The following is a 16387-nucleotide window of genomic DNA, read 5'->3' on the forward strand; positions in this document are numbered from 1 at the left end:
GGAATAAATGTAGCAAAAACTGAGAAATAAATGTGGCAAAAGCTATATAACTTTAAAATATAGATCTATCCAAATATTAAACAACAGAATAACATCGATCATTTGGTCTCTGAGTTTAAGACACTAAGAAATCTTTATACTTGAAAATATAAAGCAAAACCAGTAAGTCATATCTAAATTACTTGAAAACTTATGAGGCTGAAGGAAGTATATGAATTCTTCTTAATAGATTTCTAAATGAAAGCCTCTACTTTCAGAAGTGAATAAGTCAATTCAAATTACTATTTTCTTCCTTAATCTGAAAGGGCAATCCCACATCAAAAACAAACTGATTTTCAGGCATTAACAATTACAAATAACTAATGCTTTAGTTCTAGTTTTTAGATGTTATAGTACGTGACAACTTATAAGTCCCTGCTAAAACAAATGTGGCAAACTAGTACTTATTTTACTTAATCATTTCTGATAGTAATAAAGGAAAAGACTGCAATGATCATTCAAGAAATATTAACATTCAGACGTGGTGGTGCAGCCTGTAATCCCAGCACTTGGAGGGCTGAAAACAGGAGGATCACTACGAGTCTAATCTACATAATGAGACGCTGTAGACCCTGTCCTAAACACAGAAAAAATAAATACTAACATTTGACAGTATATAGTCTTGACACCCACGAGTATCTCTGCAGTGTTAATGCTTTATACATTAGCTCCCAAATCATCTGCAAATACAAAACAAGCTCCTCTTCTGGGGCTTCAGCAGATGACTTCCCTGCCACTCTAATATGTCATCAGAAGATAAGAATAAACATCTCACACACTATTGGCACATGCCTGTAATCCCAGCACCCTGGGAGACTGAGGCAGGAGGATCTTAAATTCAAGCCCGGCCTGGGGGAACTGGCTGACTCAGCAAAACCTTGTCTCAAAATAAAAATAAAAATAAAAAGGACTGGGAATTATGGCTTCCATTGAAGTTGCTCTTCACAACTTGGGTAATGGGCCAGGTAATGTCTTTCCCATTCTGCAAATGATATAGATAACTGTCAGTTTCTTTCTGAGTGATATACTAAATCATTTTATTGTTTTAAAGATGTCTTTTTTCCTTTTATTCCTATCCATTGCTGTCATAGTTCCTGAAGGGATACTTATCTGGATCATATGAAAACACTAATTAATACTCATTACAGAAAAAAGTAAAAGGACAGCACATTATGAAATTATGTTTCTCCTCCCAGTAACTACTATTTTTTTTTCTTCTCAGTTCTAAAAAAAAAGGAAAGAGGGCCAACACATTCTCAGTATCTACTATCAGCTCCATATTACTCACCCTCTCTATAACGTCACTTTCAACAACTCTATTCCTTGGTGAATTTTGTTCTTCCTCTCAAGTAAACATTAAAGAGGAAAGCATCAAGGTGATTTTTTAACATACACCATGCAAAATGTTAAAACAGACTCATGATTTTAAACGAATGACTGCTTTACACCTAGAAATAAACTAGACTACCGCTGACCTACTGCTGAAACTGCCCTGAATGATTCACAAACTGCCCCAGAAGACAAACCACACTAATGATGACAACAACCTATTTGAATTCAGCAATCGTCATGATTCTGTAATAACACTGGAGAATGAACTTTTATCTTTATTTTCAGAACAGCCATAATACTATCTTTTGACAGTGCACGATCTCATCCAGCATTAAAATGTTTCAACCATAAGAGATGTGACTTTTCTAACCAAATGGGGAAAATATTGTATACTGACTCCAAAATCAGATTCCTAAACAGCCAAAGATGATGATCCTTTGGTGCAGTGAATAGGGTTGGGGATGAAAAGGGCATCCAGTAAAAACTTTTAGACGTGGCAATTTTATAATAGATTCTTGATAGGCAGAAATTCTGTGTGGCTAGCCTGTTTTGAATGCCATTTCTGTGTAATTTGTATTTCCTAATTTCTGACGTAGTTAAGTCAGAAGGAAAATGCAAAAATGCAATTTTTACAAAGGCCTGCTGCCCAAAAAATAAGGTCAAATAAGGTCCTTCCGTGGCTGCCTAGGCAAAACAAAGACGTCTGAAGCACTGTCCAGGCTCTTGCAATTAGGCTACGATGACAAACACGGAAACGTGTGCCCAGTTGACGTCACGGAACGGAAAGGGGTGGCCTCCTGCTGCGTCACGTCAACGTCATACGGCGCACGAGGGAAGTTACACAGGGGACGTAATTTCTCCAAGGGGCAACAAGGAAAAGCAAATCGGTTCAGACCCAAAGAGTAATCACCCCTGCCCCGGGGAACATCTGACAGAAGACACGTTCCGTTCTTCTAAATTGTATGATTCTCTTATCACACAGAAAAGAAAAATTAAGCCTGTGGGCTTAATCAGGGACCACAGGGTGAGCTAGATGTGGAAAAAGAAGTCTCTAACCTTGGGCGCCGGTTCTTGAGGGGACTAGCGTGATGAGGGTGAGCAGGGTCTTTGAAATGGGGGCCTTCTCTAGAAAAAGAGGACGCGAACCCACTGGCCATTTTAAACCATGATTCTCTGAGCCACCTGTGCGATTCGGTATCCAACCTCCCCGCACCAGCCCCAGTCCAGGTACCTGGAACTTAGTCCGATCGGTAACCGGCGATTACGTGGGGTACAGGTTACCCGAGCGCGCCCCCGACCAACACACCGCGACCCGAGCGCGCACCGCGGGCCCGATGCGTGCGCGCTCTCGGGACGCCCTGTCCCGCCCCTCCGGGAGCCGTATGGCGTGCGCGCCCTCGCGCTGCCTCTGGCCCGCCGCTTCGAAAGGCGTCCCGGCGGTGCCTGAAAGTTCCCGCCCGGCGCTTTCCTCGCAGGGGCAGAGGAGCGACGACTCTCGCAATACCGGCAGGGCTGTGCCGCTTAAGGCCTTGAAGGGAGGCAATTTTTGGAAGAACCCGGGAAGTTGGTGGACGAGATTATTTCGGGCATTTGGGTGGGCGGCCTTCGTAAAGCGTGTGAAAGCCCCGTGTCGTCAGGGAGGGTAGGAGCAGCGTCTCTGGGCAGTGGGTCGGGCAAAGGGCAAAGGGCAAAGGGCAAAGGTCAGCGTCCAGATTCGTTGGAGTCACTGTTTAGCAATGGCTGCGTCTGGGGAACCCGGAAAGCAGTGTCAAGAGGAGGCGGCGGCGGTGGTAGTGGTGGGCTCCTGCATGACAGACCTCGTCAGGTTAGTCGGGGGCCAGTAGGCAAGATCCGATGCTCGCAGGCGGGGACAGTGCCTGGGTGCAGCGACTTTGGGACCGACTGTAGCTGTGGGTATCCGCTGCAGGTGTCTCCAGCCTGCATCCCCCCTCTTACATGACAGAAGCAAAATTTGAATTTGTAAATTGCAAGTGAGTGGACCTACAGTAAAGGGAAGGTTTTAACGACCTTGTGCCTATTCCTCCAGGACTAGTCAGTTGACTGTGCGTCATTTGCCTACGCAAACAGTTATTGTGAGGACTGTTTTCTCAACCATAACACTGCAAATTGGGCATTGTTCGTCTAAACTGGTTGTATAAAATAGCACACCCACTAGTACAATATTTACACCCATTAAAAGAAGGGGACCAAATAACCATAGAAAATATACTGTATGGGAATAGTTGAGTTAGGACAGTGAGATTTAAAGGAGAGAGAGCCTTGTGATTTGTCTTTTTTATGGAAATGGCTTTCTGAACATAAAAACAAGTTCATTGTAAAACAAATCTTAGACTTTCAAAAATAATTCTACTGTTCAGATTCTTTCATTTTAAAGTACTAGTGAACAGCTTTGGAGGTGTAATGCTATTTTACATTTTTTTTTTTTTTTTTTTAAAGTTTAGGTATACAGGACCAGCCAGATAGCTCATTGGATTAAAGCACCTGCTTAGACGTGCTGGGTCTGGGGATTTGGATCACTGGCCTGCCCTGCGGGCCCCTCCCCTGAGGACACTGAGGCAGCAATTGAGACTGGGTGTGGTGGCATGCAGCTGTGAACCCAGCTCTTGGGAAGCTGGAAACAGGAGAATCACTACAAGTCTGATCCGTGTAGTGAGACTCTGTAGACCCTGTACTAAATACAAAAAAAAAAAGTTTAGGAATACTACAACAAAAACTCGCCTATCCCTAAACTTAGTTTTCCCAAAAGATAACAAAAATCTGAAAATAAAAAAGCTTAAGGATAATCAAACTAAATCACCAAACCCACTGGTATCAAATTCCAGTAAGATTTAAAAGATAAAGTGTACAATGGGAGATGGGAGTAAGAGCTTATATCCACAGCAAAAATAGTATCAGTGACCTTATTTTTCTAAAATACTTGAGTGGCTTACTATCTTGTCAGGTGTTGTGCCAAGATGGACATCCTTCCTCTAATGACAGAGCATAATCTTTTATTTATACACATTTAGTAAAGAGGCCTATGATTTTTCCAGAACAGGGATCAGCAAACTTTACTATAAAGGCCCACACAGTAAATGTTTTAGGCTAAGTCATATAAAGTCTATGTATGACTATAGCCTTTTTTTCTTTTTTTTTTTTTTTTCCTGCATTTAGTACAGGGAATATAGTGTCTACAGAGTCTCACTACGTAGATCGGACTCATACTCATCCTCTTTGTTTTTAGCCTCCCAAGTGCTGGGATTACAGGCACATGCCTCCACGCCGTGTCCATGGGTGTCACAGGCACCCCCAGGGAGAGGCTGTCACAGCAGGCCCCAGGGGATCAAATAGATCATTATTTTAAACAGTCCTTTAAAAATGTAAAAATTATGCTTACAAAAGCAGCTTGCAGGCTGTAATTGGTAGCCCCTTTCTAGAGTGTCACCAATTTAAGAGCCCAGTATAATAATTCATTTTATGACTTCAAGAAAAGATAATATGGTACTTGTTTAATTTTATATAAAAACACATCATGTATGAATATGCCAAAATGAAACTCACTAGTCTGTATGATTAATGTGGGCTAATAATTTTTTTTTTAAATATAGTATGCATTTTACTCTAGAAATAGTTCCATCAAAAACAAAGTTTAGGAGCCAGGGAAATAGCTTAGTGTTAGAGTACATGCTTAGAATAAAAATATCAAGGTTAAAATTAAAAAAACACTTTCTTGTCAGCAAACAGAGCTTCCATGAAGCTTAACCATCAGATACGAAGAATAAGTTAGTACTTTCCATTATTACTCTTAGGGCTTGAAGTATGGTTTGGTGTAGAGTGTATGACAAGCATGCACAAAGTCCTAAGTTCAATACTCACTACCACAAATAAAAAAATCTTTTTCTCTCTTGAGAATCTAGGTTAGCTAGAAGATGTGTCCTCAAAGGTCCCTCTCTGTCTGGATTTCCCAGTACCAAAAAAAGAAGTAGATTACGTAAATAAACCCTTTGGACGGCATCCAAGTCTAGCTTTCCTTATATGTTACATTACTATGTGCCAGACACTGCTAATTCAATCAGTGGGCAACTTTTTTCATTTCTAATTTCAGTCTGCTATGAATGAATAGTAAGTTCTACATAGTAATAAATTTTGAAAATCGTTAGCTCATGTGATGTGGCAAACAATGGACCTTATTTATACCCATCTGTATTTATCATTGTCTTCTTCCTTCTTGAATACTAATCTCTGAAGTTTCATGTTGCAAAAATTTAAAAATCAATCATAGAAATCCAGGCAAGATATGGTGATAGCTTGAAAGTACTGCAAACAAGACAAAATGACCATCTTTTGATTAGTATATTTTTAAGGTAGAGATGACAGGATCTACTGAGAAGTAAGAGATAATTAAGGATTACTCCAAATTCTATGGCCTCTACAGCTAGAAAGTGATGCTAAGATGAAATGCAGAAGATAGTTGTGAACAAAGAGTCCAGTGGGAACAGGATGGTGTGAGGAACTAAGGGTAAACGTGACAGGTTAAGGTACCTATTAGACACCCAGTTGAAGAGGCCAAGAAGACAGATATATGGGTTTAGAGTCCAGAAGAGAAGACCAGCCTGCATATAAATCTGGAAGTCATAAGTGTATAGATAGTATTTAAAGCCATGAGATCATGGATGGCGTGAACTCATAGGATCCTCCAACATTTAGGAGGTATATTTTGCACGTAATTTATTTTCTACTTCCCTTTCAGTCTCTGTACCACTAAAATTTGCTTTGAGACAATAGTACAAATGTAGTTGCATAACAACAAACTGTGATATCAACTAATACGTTTTCCATTTAAAAGTGGTGGCTTGAGAGATAATCTAAATTTAATCCTTGGCAAACCAGGAAATGATTGCTTAATTCTGAAAATATTTTAATTGGATAGTGCAGTAAGTGAATTTGAAAGCCTTTATACCCAAAGTGAATGAAATGTCAGACCTAGATTACTTTTTGAAAAATTATTTGCTACTTAGAAAATGTTGTGTTTGATAGAGTCCAATACTCTTACCTGGATCCCACCAGAAGCCACCTGACTTGTCATACTATATTTAGATCACAGAATTCTCCTTTAGCTGCATGTGGGGCCACACGCCTATAATCCCGGCACTCGGAGGCTGAGCCAGGAAGACTATTGTGAATTGATGACCAGCCTGTGCTACAAAGTGAACTCAAGGCCAGCCTGAACTGCAGGCAAGACCCTGTCTCAAGAAGACAGAAGAGGGCCAGCAAGATAGCTCAAAGGACTAAAGCACCTGCTTAGGCAAGCTTAGGCAAACTCAGGGACCACAGTTCAATGCCAGTGCCGCCCATAGGGTAAAATGTGCCTGGCCCCAGAGCCTGGGCCTAGTGGTGCACACCTGTAATCACAGTGCTGGGGAGGCTGAAAATAGGAGGATCACTATGATTTCAAGCTGTGTAGTGAGACCCTTTAACAATCAAATACATTTTTTAAAAAATCTTTTAGGGAATGTAGCTCAGTGATAGATTATTTGCCTGGCATATGTAAAGCCCTGGATTCAATCCCCTATACAAAAAAAAGATGGATAGATGGATGGACAGATATATATGGACAGATATATCTTTCACAGTCATGTTTTCAGGGAAATAAAGGCCAAAGGAATGTTAGTCCAAAATTATACTTTCCCAATATTACAAGACTATCACCCTTCATCATTTCTCCTCCTCAAATTAGTTCTGAGAATTGCTTATCACTTGCCAATTATTTTGATATTTTAAACATTTTTATAACTGTGTCTCTTAATATTACAAGCAATCATCCATGAGGAATGTGTTCATTCTGTTGGTTGTTTCATTTGCAGTGCAGAAGCACCTGAATTTTATGTGATCCCTTCATTGATTCTTGGCATTATTGTTTGCGCATTGGGGGTTTTGTTGAGAAATTCTGCCTACGCCTATGTCTTCAAGAGTTTTACCTCTTTTGCGTTACAATAGATTGTTTTTAACATTTAGATCTTGGATCCATTTTGATTTTTAGTTTAATGCATGGTTAAAGATATGGGTCTAGATTCAATATTCTGCATGTGGATACCTGGTTTCCTAAACACTATTGAAGGTGTTCTCTTTCCTCCAGAGTATGTTTTTGGCCCTATTGTTAAAAGATCAGCTAGGAGAATGTGCCTGGAGTTGTTTCTACATCCTCTGTTACATTCCACTGATCCACATGTCTGTTTTTTGACAGTACCATGCTGTTTGTATCACTGAAGCTTTGTAGTGTAACTTGAAGTCCAGGACTGTGTTGACTCCTGCTTTGTTTTGTTTTGCTTTGTTTTTGTTGTTGTTGTTATTTGTTTTCTTTGTTTTCTTATTGGAGCCTCACCATGTAGTACAGGCTGTCCTCAAACTCACAGAGGTCTTTGCCCCTCCCAAGTGCCCCACCAAGCCTAGCTGCTTTGCTCTCCCCCCACCCTTTGGGTCTTTTTGAGACAAGGTCTCCCTATGCAGTTGAAGGCTGGCCTTCAACTCACTGTGTAGCACAGGCTGGTCTTGAAATCACAATAATCTTCCTGCCTCAGCCTCCAGAGAACTGGGATTATAGGCATGCACCACCACACCCAGCTTGGCTTTGCTCTTATTGCCCAGGATTATTTTTGCTATTCTAGATTTTTTCAAATTCCACATGAATTGTGGAGGTGCTTTCTCTAGTTCTAGTTCTGTGAAGAATGCTATTGGTGTTTTGATTGGGGTTGTGTTAAATCAGTATATCCATTTTGAAGTACAGACATTTTGACTGTATTGGTTTTGCCTACCTAAAACAGGAAATATCTTTCCAGTTCTGATATGCTCATCAATGTCCTTTTTCAGTGTACTGTACTTTTCATTATAGTTTTCTTTCACTTCCTTGGTTAGGTTAATCCCAGGTATTTAATTTTTCTTGATGCTATGGTAAGTGGTACTGTTTTCTAGTTTCTTTCTTGGTGAGTTCATTATTATTATTATTAAACAAGAATAATATTGATTTTTGTGTTGATTTTATATCCTCCTACATTGGTTCCTGGCAATTTGAACGACCAGTGGTACTTCCCATGACTTGAACCACGGGTAGTACAGATGAATCTCTTCACTTTTATGGCTCTTTTTAATAATAAAATTAATTTTAAAAACCACCCAATGGGATAGTCATGGATGTACCACCAGTGATTCAAGCCACCCAACCACAAAATACATGAATTACAGCCCCACTGAAAATGTGTTACTTCTAGGAATCTTTTGGTAGTCTTTTTTGAATGTTCTATGTAGAGGATCTTATCATCTGTAAATAATAAAGATTTGACTTCTTCCTTTTCTATACGTATCTCTTTCATTTTGTTATCTTGCCTGATAGTACATGTACATGATATATTTTGATCCTTCTTTTTTCCCCATTACCATCCCCTCCCTTCAACCCCTCTTCTCCTTATTTACAAAGTTCTGTTTCTGTTTTAACCTTTCCTCATTCTTTTCTTTATACTTTCTTCTTTTCCCCCTCCCTACCTCAATTCCCCTTTCCTTTTGAAAAATTTCTTCCTATTTCACAAATCTATTATAGAGACTGGGCATGGTGGCGTGCGCCTGTAATCCCAGCACTTGAGAGGCTGTAAACAGGAGAATCACTACAAATCTGATCTAGTAGTGAGACCCTGAACACCCTGTAGACCCTTCCCTAAATACAGAAAAAAGAATCTATTACACATTTTGTTTCTTATTTATAATTTCAGTTTCTTACACCAGAGAGACAATGTGATTTTTTTAAATGGATCAAAATTATTCTTTATTGAACATCTGTTTATATATCTGCTGCTTCTGAGTACAGACAAACCAGAAATATTGAGTTAGTTTCCATAATATGTCCATCAACTGAACTGCATCAGGAATTGCCCATATATTTTCCCTACGTATATTTTCCAGAAACTAGAGCATTCATCTTCCCAATTTTTATATGTAATAGAGCACAGATTTAACATTCAAAAAAAAATTAAACACTCAAAAATAAATCAAACAGCATACTGTAAACAATTTTTACATTTATACATATAGTCCAGGTTCATACAATTTCTGATTAAACAATATTATAGAAGTAATTATAAACCAACAATCTTCCAAACTATTCAATTCTTGTATGTATAACTAAACATTTGTCTTAGAAAATTTTTAACACTTTTGAGAAATTAATTTCCTCATAACTAGGCTTTCATTATGGTATCTCTGCTCAACAAAAATGATAATTTTGAAAAATAATGAAAAGTAAAAGGCCAATTCTTATCTTGGACAGCACTATCCAGAATTAAGTGTTCTTTTTCATTGTAGCCTATCATTTACTACAAAAGATACACCAGGGCCAGGGAGATAGCTCAGTGGTGTAAGCATCTGCCTGACAAGTGTAAGGGAAGGTGGGGGGAGGGAAGAAGAGACAGAGAGACAGAGTGAGACAGAGATAATGTGCCATTGAGAAGGAAATATGACACTCATGCTGATCAGGCTCTAAACAGATCTGAACATTAACATCTTAATTAAAAAGCCACAAGAACAGAGGACAATGTGATATTTATATGTATGTACAATTTATTTCACCTAAGAGTATGGTCTCAAGAGTCATCCATTTAATTGTAGATGTCTCAAGTTTTTCCTTCTTTATGGCTGAGTAGTACTCCCTTGTATTATTAAAAGAATCACCTAGGGCCAGTGAGATAGCTCAGTGGACTAAAGCACCGCTTAGGCAAGTTTAGGCAAGTGCAGGTACCACAGTTGAATCCCTGGCACCATGTGCGATGCCAGCCCCACCCCCAGGGAGAGCTGAGCCAGCCCCAGAGTCCTGGCATAGTGGCACATGCCTGTAATCCCAGTGTTAGGGAGGCTGAAAGCAGAAGGATCACAAGTCCAAGCTGTATAGTGAGACCCTGCAACAACCAAATACATTAAGATAAATAAATGCCTTTTTATCTATTCAGTTGATGGCATTTGGATTGTTTCCAAGATTTAGCTATTAAAAACTATGATGCTATCAACATGGGTATACATATATCACTGTGGTATGATATTTTTAACTCTTTCAAAAATATACCAATAAAAAAAAGGGGGGGCTGGGGAGATGGCTCAGTGGAATAATCGCTTCCCTGGCAAGCGCAAGGGTCTGAGTTCAATCCCCAGTTCTGAAAAAAAAAAAAAAAAAAAAAGATACCAATAAGACTAGCTAGATCAAATGAGACCCCGAGTCCTAGGTTTTTGAAGAATCTCCACACTAATTTCCACAGTGGTTGTACCAGTCTACATTGCCAACAGTGAAGGTTTTCTTTTTTCCCATATCATTGCATTTGTTATTGATTTCTTGATAACAGCTGTTCTCTCTGGAATGAGATGAAATATTAGCATTGTTTTCATTTTTATATCTTGAATGACTAGTGGTGTTGAACATTTTTTCATACATTTGTAATTTCTACTTCATTTGAAAAGTGTGTCCTCTTTTATCATTTAGTATAATTCAGCTGTTTTGTTTCTTATTTCCTCCCCACTGATTCACCATGGATCAGTGTTTGGAGCATTGGGATTTCTCATAAGCATTTTGCTTCTTTCTGTTCTGGGGAAGTGCCTCCATGTGCCTGCTGAAATTTGAAGGTCAATTATAGTGGAAAGACTCTTACTATAGATAAATGGACAAAGAAAATGTGGCATTTAACACACAATCTAAAATATAGAACTGTGTCTCAGTTACTCTTCTCTCATTGCTGGGACAAATACCTGACACTCAAAATAAAGGAAGCAAAGTTTTATTTAGCACACAGTTACTGGAGGTTTCAGTCCATACTCGGCTGGCTCCAAGGCATACTATTTTGAGAACATCAATTGCAGATGCTGCAGCCCCATGCTACAGAGTCCTGAGGAGAGGCTGGGGAGCTACTGTATCCAGGATGACCTGAAGTGCACCACCCCTGGTTTAGTGGCTCACGCCTCTCTGGCCCCACCCCTTGAGCCCCGCCCTGCTCCTCTACACAAGTATGTCGAGCCATGAACTGCACCTCTAGCCGTGTCTGCCCCATAACTTACGTGATGCTTTGGGAGACAACTAGACACAAACCATAGCTTCTCTAATGAGGAACCATGAATGAATGAATGAATGAATGCATGAATGAATGCATGAATGAATGAATGAATGAATGAATGAATGCAAAGTAGAAGACAAACTATAGGAAGTGGGGAGTTAGGTCTTTTTCAAATAGAAGGATGATCAAGAGATGGAGGGAGTTTGAGAGGATGTGAGGGGAAAGTAAAGAAATATGAACTGAGATGTATCAATACATGTAGAGTGTAGTCATTATGTACTGCAAGCATGTATTAATAAATAAAAACTAGAGCCGGGGTAACAGCTCTGTGGTGTAAGCACCTGTCTGACACACACAGGGTTTGATCCCTAGTACAAAGAAGAAATAAATAAAAAAAAAATTTAAATAAAAAAAACTGGAAAAAAAATACTTTGCTGTTAGTGTGTCAATCTCTTTAGTGTCTGCTTTTGAGTAATTACTGTGGTGTGGCTAGCTATAGTTGTTTGCCTCTGTCCCAGGATCCCACCACCTCCCTTTATATTTGAGAGTAGGGGGTACAGTATGACTGGCCTAGTATGCATTTCTATAATGTTGTTGATTATACAAAGACAAACCAGATATTGGCATACGGTAAAAAACAATAGCAGCTATACAACACTGGCAATAGCAACGAGATGAGCAACGATAGTATTGTCAAAGATAAACCAGATATTAATATACCTTAAAGACTAATTAAAGACCACTACCATATCATTGTTAACTATAGAAAAGACACCTATAGGGCCAGGGAGATGGCTCAATGGAATAAGCGCTTCCCTGGCAAGCACAAGGGCCTGAGTTCAATCCCCAGTTCCGCAAAAAAAAAAAACCCAAAAAAAGAAAAGACACCAATAGCTAGAATATAGATACAAGGATGAACCAAATATTGACATGCAATCAGTGTTTACTAAATGTAACAACTATACCACCATTCATAATGGAATTCAACATTAATAGAATGGAGTTACGTAAATATCTAAAAGATTAATGAAGTTTAATTGTAATAGTAAATTTGAAAACAGATGAAGAGGTTGGGAAATGAATTAAAAGAGTAAAATCTGAAAAATAAAAAAAAATAAGATTAGGTAAAAAAAACAGTAAAGAGAAAAAAAAAAAGCAAGATCAAAGGAAAAGGAAAACAGAAATCTCAAAAAAGAAAAAAAAAATGAAATCAGAAAAACTCCATATTTTTGAATGAGTGGTTTCTGTCCAGGGTATACAATCTTGAAATCCACAGGATATGGAGGAGGAGTGTGAATGACTGCTAAAACCTATTCTTACTCAGCTTTTGTCTGGATTACCCTACTACCCTAGCCTCATGCAGTTGTAGGTGGTACCTGTCAGAGGTGGCTGGAGCTCAGCATGAGATTCTGGGATTGAGTGTGTGATGCTGGGATCAAGAGTGTAATTACTAAATTAATCCATTGGTTTGGCGTAGTGCTGTATAGGATTGAGGGTGCCCCCATCCTGGGTGTTAGTGGCACCTGCTTTAAAGGCAGGTAACATGACTGGAATACAAGGGATAGAAAGAGGGCTGCTGAGGGCCAGCGAGATAGCTCAGTGGACCAAGCCCCTGCTTAGGGAAGCACAGGTATCAGTTGACCCCCCCTTTCTCCCTGTGCCAGGTCCGCTGAGCCAGCCATGAGCCAGCCACCAAGACTGGGCGTGGTATCACACCAGGCTGAAACAGGTGGATCACTACGAGTCTGAACTGTGCAGTGAGACCCAAATACATTTTAAAAAAATTTTTTTAAAGAGGGCTTCTCCAGATTCCCAAACTGATGTCCAACATGAGGCGTCAGGACTCCTGGCAAGGTCCTCCTCCCCTTTTCCAGCAGCAGAGATTTGACAGAGGTGTTGAGGCTGAGCCTTTACTGCCGTGGAACCATATGCTCCAATCCCAAAATGCAGCTTTCCAGCCAAACCAGTACCAGATGTTAGCTGGGCCTGGCGGGTATCCACCCGAGTGAGATGATCGTGGAGGAAGACAGGGATATCCCAGAGAAGGAAGAAAATACCCTTTGCCACCACCCTCAGGAAGATATAGTTGGAATTAAGCTTTTGTAAAGCTTTCCCAAATCCTTTCATCATTCTACAGTTTTATGCTATTTGTAGAAAGGAGATTTCTTTCTCAAGTAGTAGGCTTTTTTTTTTTTTTTTGCAGAACCGGGGATTAAACTCAGGCCCTTGTGCTTGCCAGGGAAGCGCTTATTCCACTGAGCCATCTCCCCGGCCTCAAGTAGTAGTTTTTAATAAAACTGTAGTACTTTGTGTATTTATTTTAACTGTGTATATTTCTACTGGTCTGATCTCACTGTTTTATGTTGCTTTCCAAAGATGTGTGTTGCATAATACAGTGGATCTGAATTTATAATTGCTTGTAAAACATATTTGATGGAATTAGTACTGTTTTTCATTATGGTTAAAAATCAAACTAGCTGTGGTCTTCAGAACACAGTGTATTCTAGATCATCTACGATCCATGCTGATTTTTAGTGCCCAGGAATTAGGTATGAGCTCTTTGAGCTGAAATACTCAGCAAACTAGAGTATATATTGTTCTTTGGAAACACTTCATTAATGTACTTGTCTTACAGAAATTTCTGGACTTTAATTAAAAAATAAAGTTAAACTTTAAAAAAAAATCATAAATAAATAAAAAATAAATAAAGAGGGCTTCTGGGGGTCTTTGGCTGCCTTCTCCTGCAATGAACTGTTTCTCTTCTGTGATGCCCCCCTGCCATGTCACCTTGTCTTGGAACCAGCTGATTATAGACTGCAGCCTCTACAAACTGAACCAAAATAAACCTTTCCTCATCTAACTTTGGGTGTTAGGTATTTGGCTCAGCAATGAGAAAAGTAAGAAGCATTTTGTCTGTGAATGCTAAATCCTTGACACACCTTTCTCATTGGGTTTCATTTATCAGTAGTGACTGCCGTAAGGCTAGAGTCACTCAGCCGCTCCCAGTTTCCATGCTTTCTGTACATATACTGCAGGATGTGGCAGCTATGCAAGCCAAGGCATACCCTCTTCACACTGGTAGATAGGGACAGCAAACAGACCACTGAGTTCTGTGTTCAGTGTAGTGCAGGGTGTCAAGCAGACTGTTGGATTTACTGCAAGCACTTTCAGTCTGAATGACCTCAGAACACCACACACAACAAGCCTGGATTCTCGTCATGGAAGATGGGGTCACAGGCCTTCCTGGCCTGAGCTGAAAATTCTTGGGGTTGGGGTCTATATCTAGGCTGCACCCGCTCTGTAACTGTCTTTTGTCATCTCCCCAGTCACTATAGTGGGGTGACACCAGAAATCCTGTGGTATAGTTGTTTTGCAATTGTTCTGTGGCTCAGTCTTAAATAATTAATCCCTTCCCAAATTGGCTCCTGATTATACCCTCTCCAGTATTGTAGGCATAGGCCTGGATTTTTTTCTCACTTACCCTGCCATGCAGAAAGAGTAACTTTCAGAGTAAAACCTCATACTGTGTTCGTAGTTAAATAGCTGTGGGCTTTTCTGGGGACTAGTACTGCTGGCGTTGTTTCTTCTTTGAGCTGCCTACAGTCCCGGTTTACCTTGTATCAGTACAAAAAGGCCGCTCTCCAGGAGCTGTGGTCAACTTTGCAACCTCATTCTTTTCTCTGTTGTGTTCTGTTTCTCCATCTTCTCTGTAGTTTATAGTTTTCCTGTCAGCTCCCTCCCGGTATCTGGAGGTCTACTCGCATCTTCAAATTGTTGATTTCTCTTTGTTTGGGGTTTTTTCTAACATTTTTTTTTAAGTTGTTGATTTCGAGGTATCTAAATTCCAGCTTCTAGAAACACTATACAGTATTTTTGCTACTGGGTCTACCTATTTTTTATCTCAAAGACCTGGTTAGACTCCGGTTTGTAAGTGATTTTTTTAATACTATTTAAACGAATATTTGTCAGAATTGAGAAAATACTGATTTTCATATGAAATAAATACTAGCTTTTTGTCATTAGAACAAGATATCTGAGATTTAAAAAAAAAAAAAAAAAAAAACTAGAGAAAGAGTTATTTGGCTCACAGTTCCAGAGATTTAAGTCCATGGTCAGCTCCCTGTTGTTTTATGCCTGTGGCAGGGCAGAAACACAGTTGAGGGACATAGTAGAGAAAAATTATTTGCCTCATAATGACCAAGAAGCAGAGAGGGGGGAAAGAGAGAGAGGACTCAGGGATAAAACATGCCCTTCAAAGCCATCCCCCCACTGACGTGCTCCATGCTATTAGGCCTACCTCCTGATATGCCTGTTGAGCTGTGAACTCTGCACCAGGTTCATCCATTGAAGAAGTTGAGAGTCCATAAGATCCAGTCACTTCCAGAAGCACATCAGCTGATGCCCCAGCCTTCAGTGAAATACTGTATGCCTTTTGGGGGACGTTTTGCATCCCAACCATCAGGGCAGAACAGAGTATTTTCAATACTGTGGCAGCGGAGCAGAAGAACTGAGTGAATATTCAGGTTAAGACAGTATTTTTTTTTGAATTCTCGTTTCCTCTCTAAAACAAGTGATAATGCCTGCCCTCACCTTTTCTTACAGAAGAATTTTTAAGTTCAAATATAACCAATTCTTGAATATTCACAGTGATGGGAATGTGAAAGAAGCATGAGCACCTAGAACAAAAATAGTAAATAAACTAAAATTTAATAAGTCTAGAATACATTATTTTTCTTATGGTGATTTATCCTTCTAATTATATTTTGTTTAGGATAAAATTAAAATCCATTTTTATTTCTTTAAACTATACCAGCAGATGGCAGGAAGATGTAGCCCAGATAATTATAATGTGATGACAGAAGTCATTTTGGAATTTAAAATTTACTATAATTAATTGGCAATATCAGGAAGAAAACATTGGTTATGTAGTTATTTGT

At 39.5% G+C, this 16387-nt stretch overlaps 2 protein-coding genes across 8 annotated transcripts in view; one reads left to right on the forward strand and one right to left on the reverse strand.

Moving 5' to 3' along the window:
* Babam2 (BRISC and BRCA1 A complex member 2) overlaps positions 1-2719 on the reverse strand; it is a 506746-nt gene extending 504027 nt beyond the window's left edge. For 3 of the 4 annotated variants that reach the window (XM_023711099.1, XM_023711100.1, XM_023711098.1), the window contains exon 1: positions 2603-2709. The gene's annotated coding sequence lies outside the window, so the exon portion shown is untranslated. Of the gene's footprint in view, positions 1-2602 lie in introns of all 4 variants that reach the window. The other variant, XM_004627389.1, reaches the window with a different exon arrangement.
* Positions 2686-16387, forward strand: part of Rbks (ribokinase) — a 113245-nt gene continuing 99543 nt past the window's right edge. For 2 of the 4 annotated variants that reach the window (XM_004627390.3, XM_004627391.2), the window contains exon 1: positions 3009-3196. In XM_004627390.3, the coding sequence (XP_004627447.1) occupies positions 3108-3196 (89 nt within the window). In that variant the 5' untranslated portion in view covers positions 3009-3107. Of the gene's footprint in view, positions 2935-3008; positions 3197-16387 lie in introns of those variants that run through there. The other 2 variants (XM_023711101.1, XM_023711102.1) reach the window with 2 other exon arrangements.

The sequence above is a fragment of the Octodon degus genome, unplaced genomic scaffold, assembly GCF_000260255.1.
Source record: "Octodon degus isolate 3935 unplaced genomic scaffold, OctDeg1.0 scaffold00019, whole genome shotgun sequence".
Taxonomy (NCBI): domain Eukaryota; kingdom Metazoa; phylum Chordata; class Mammalia; order Rodentia; family Octodontidae; genus Octodon; species Octodon degus.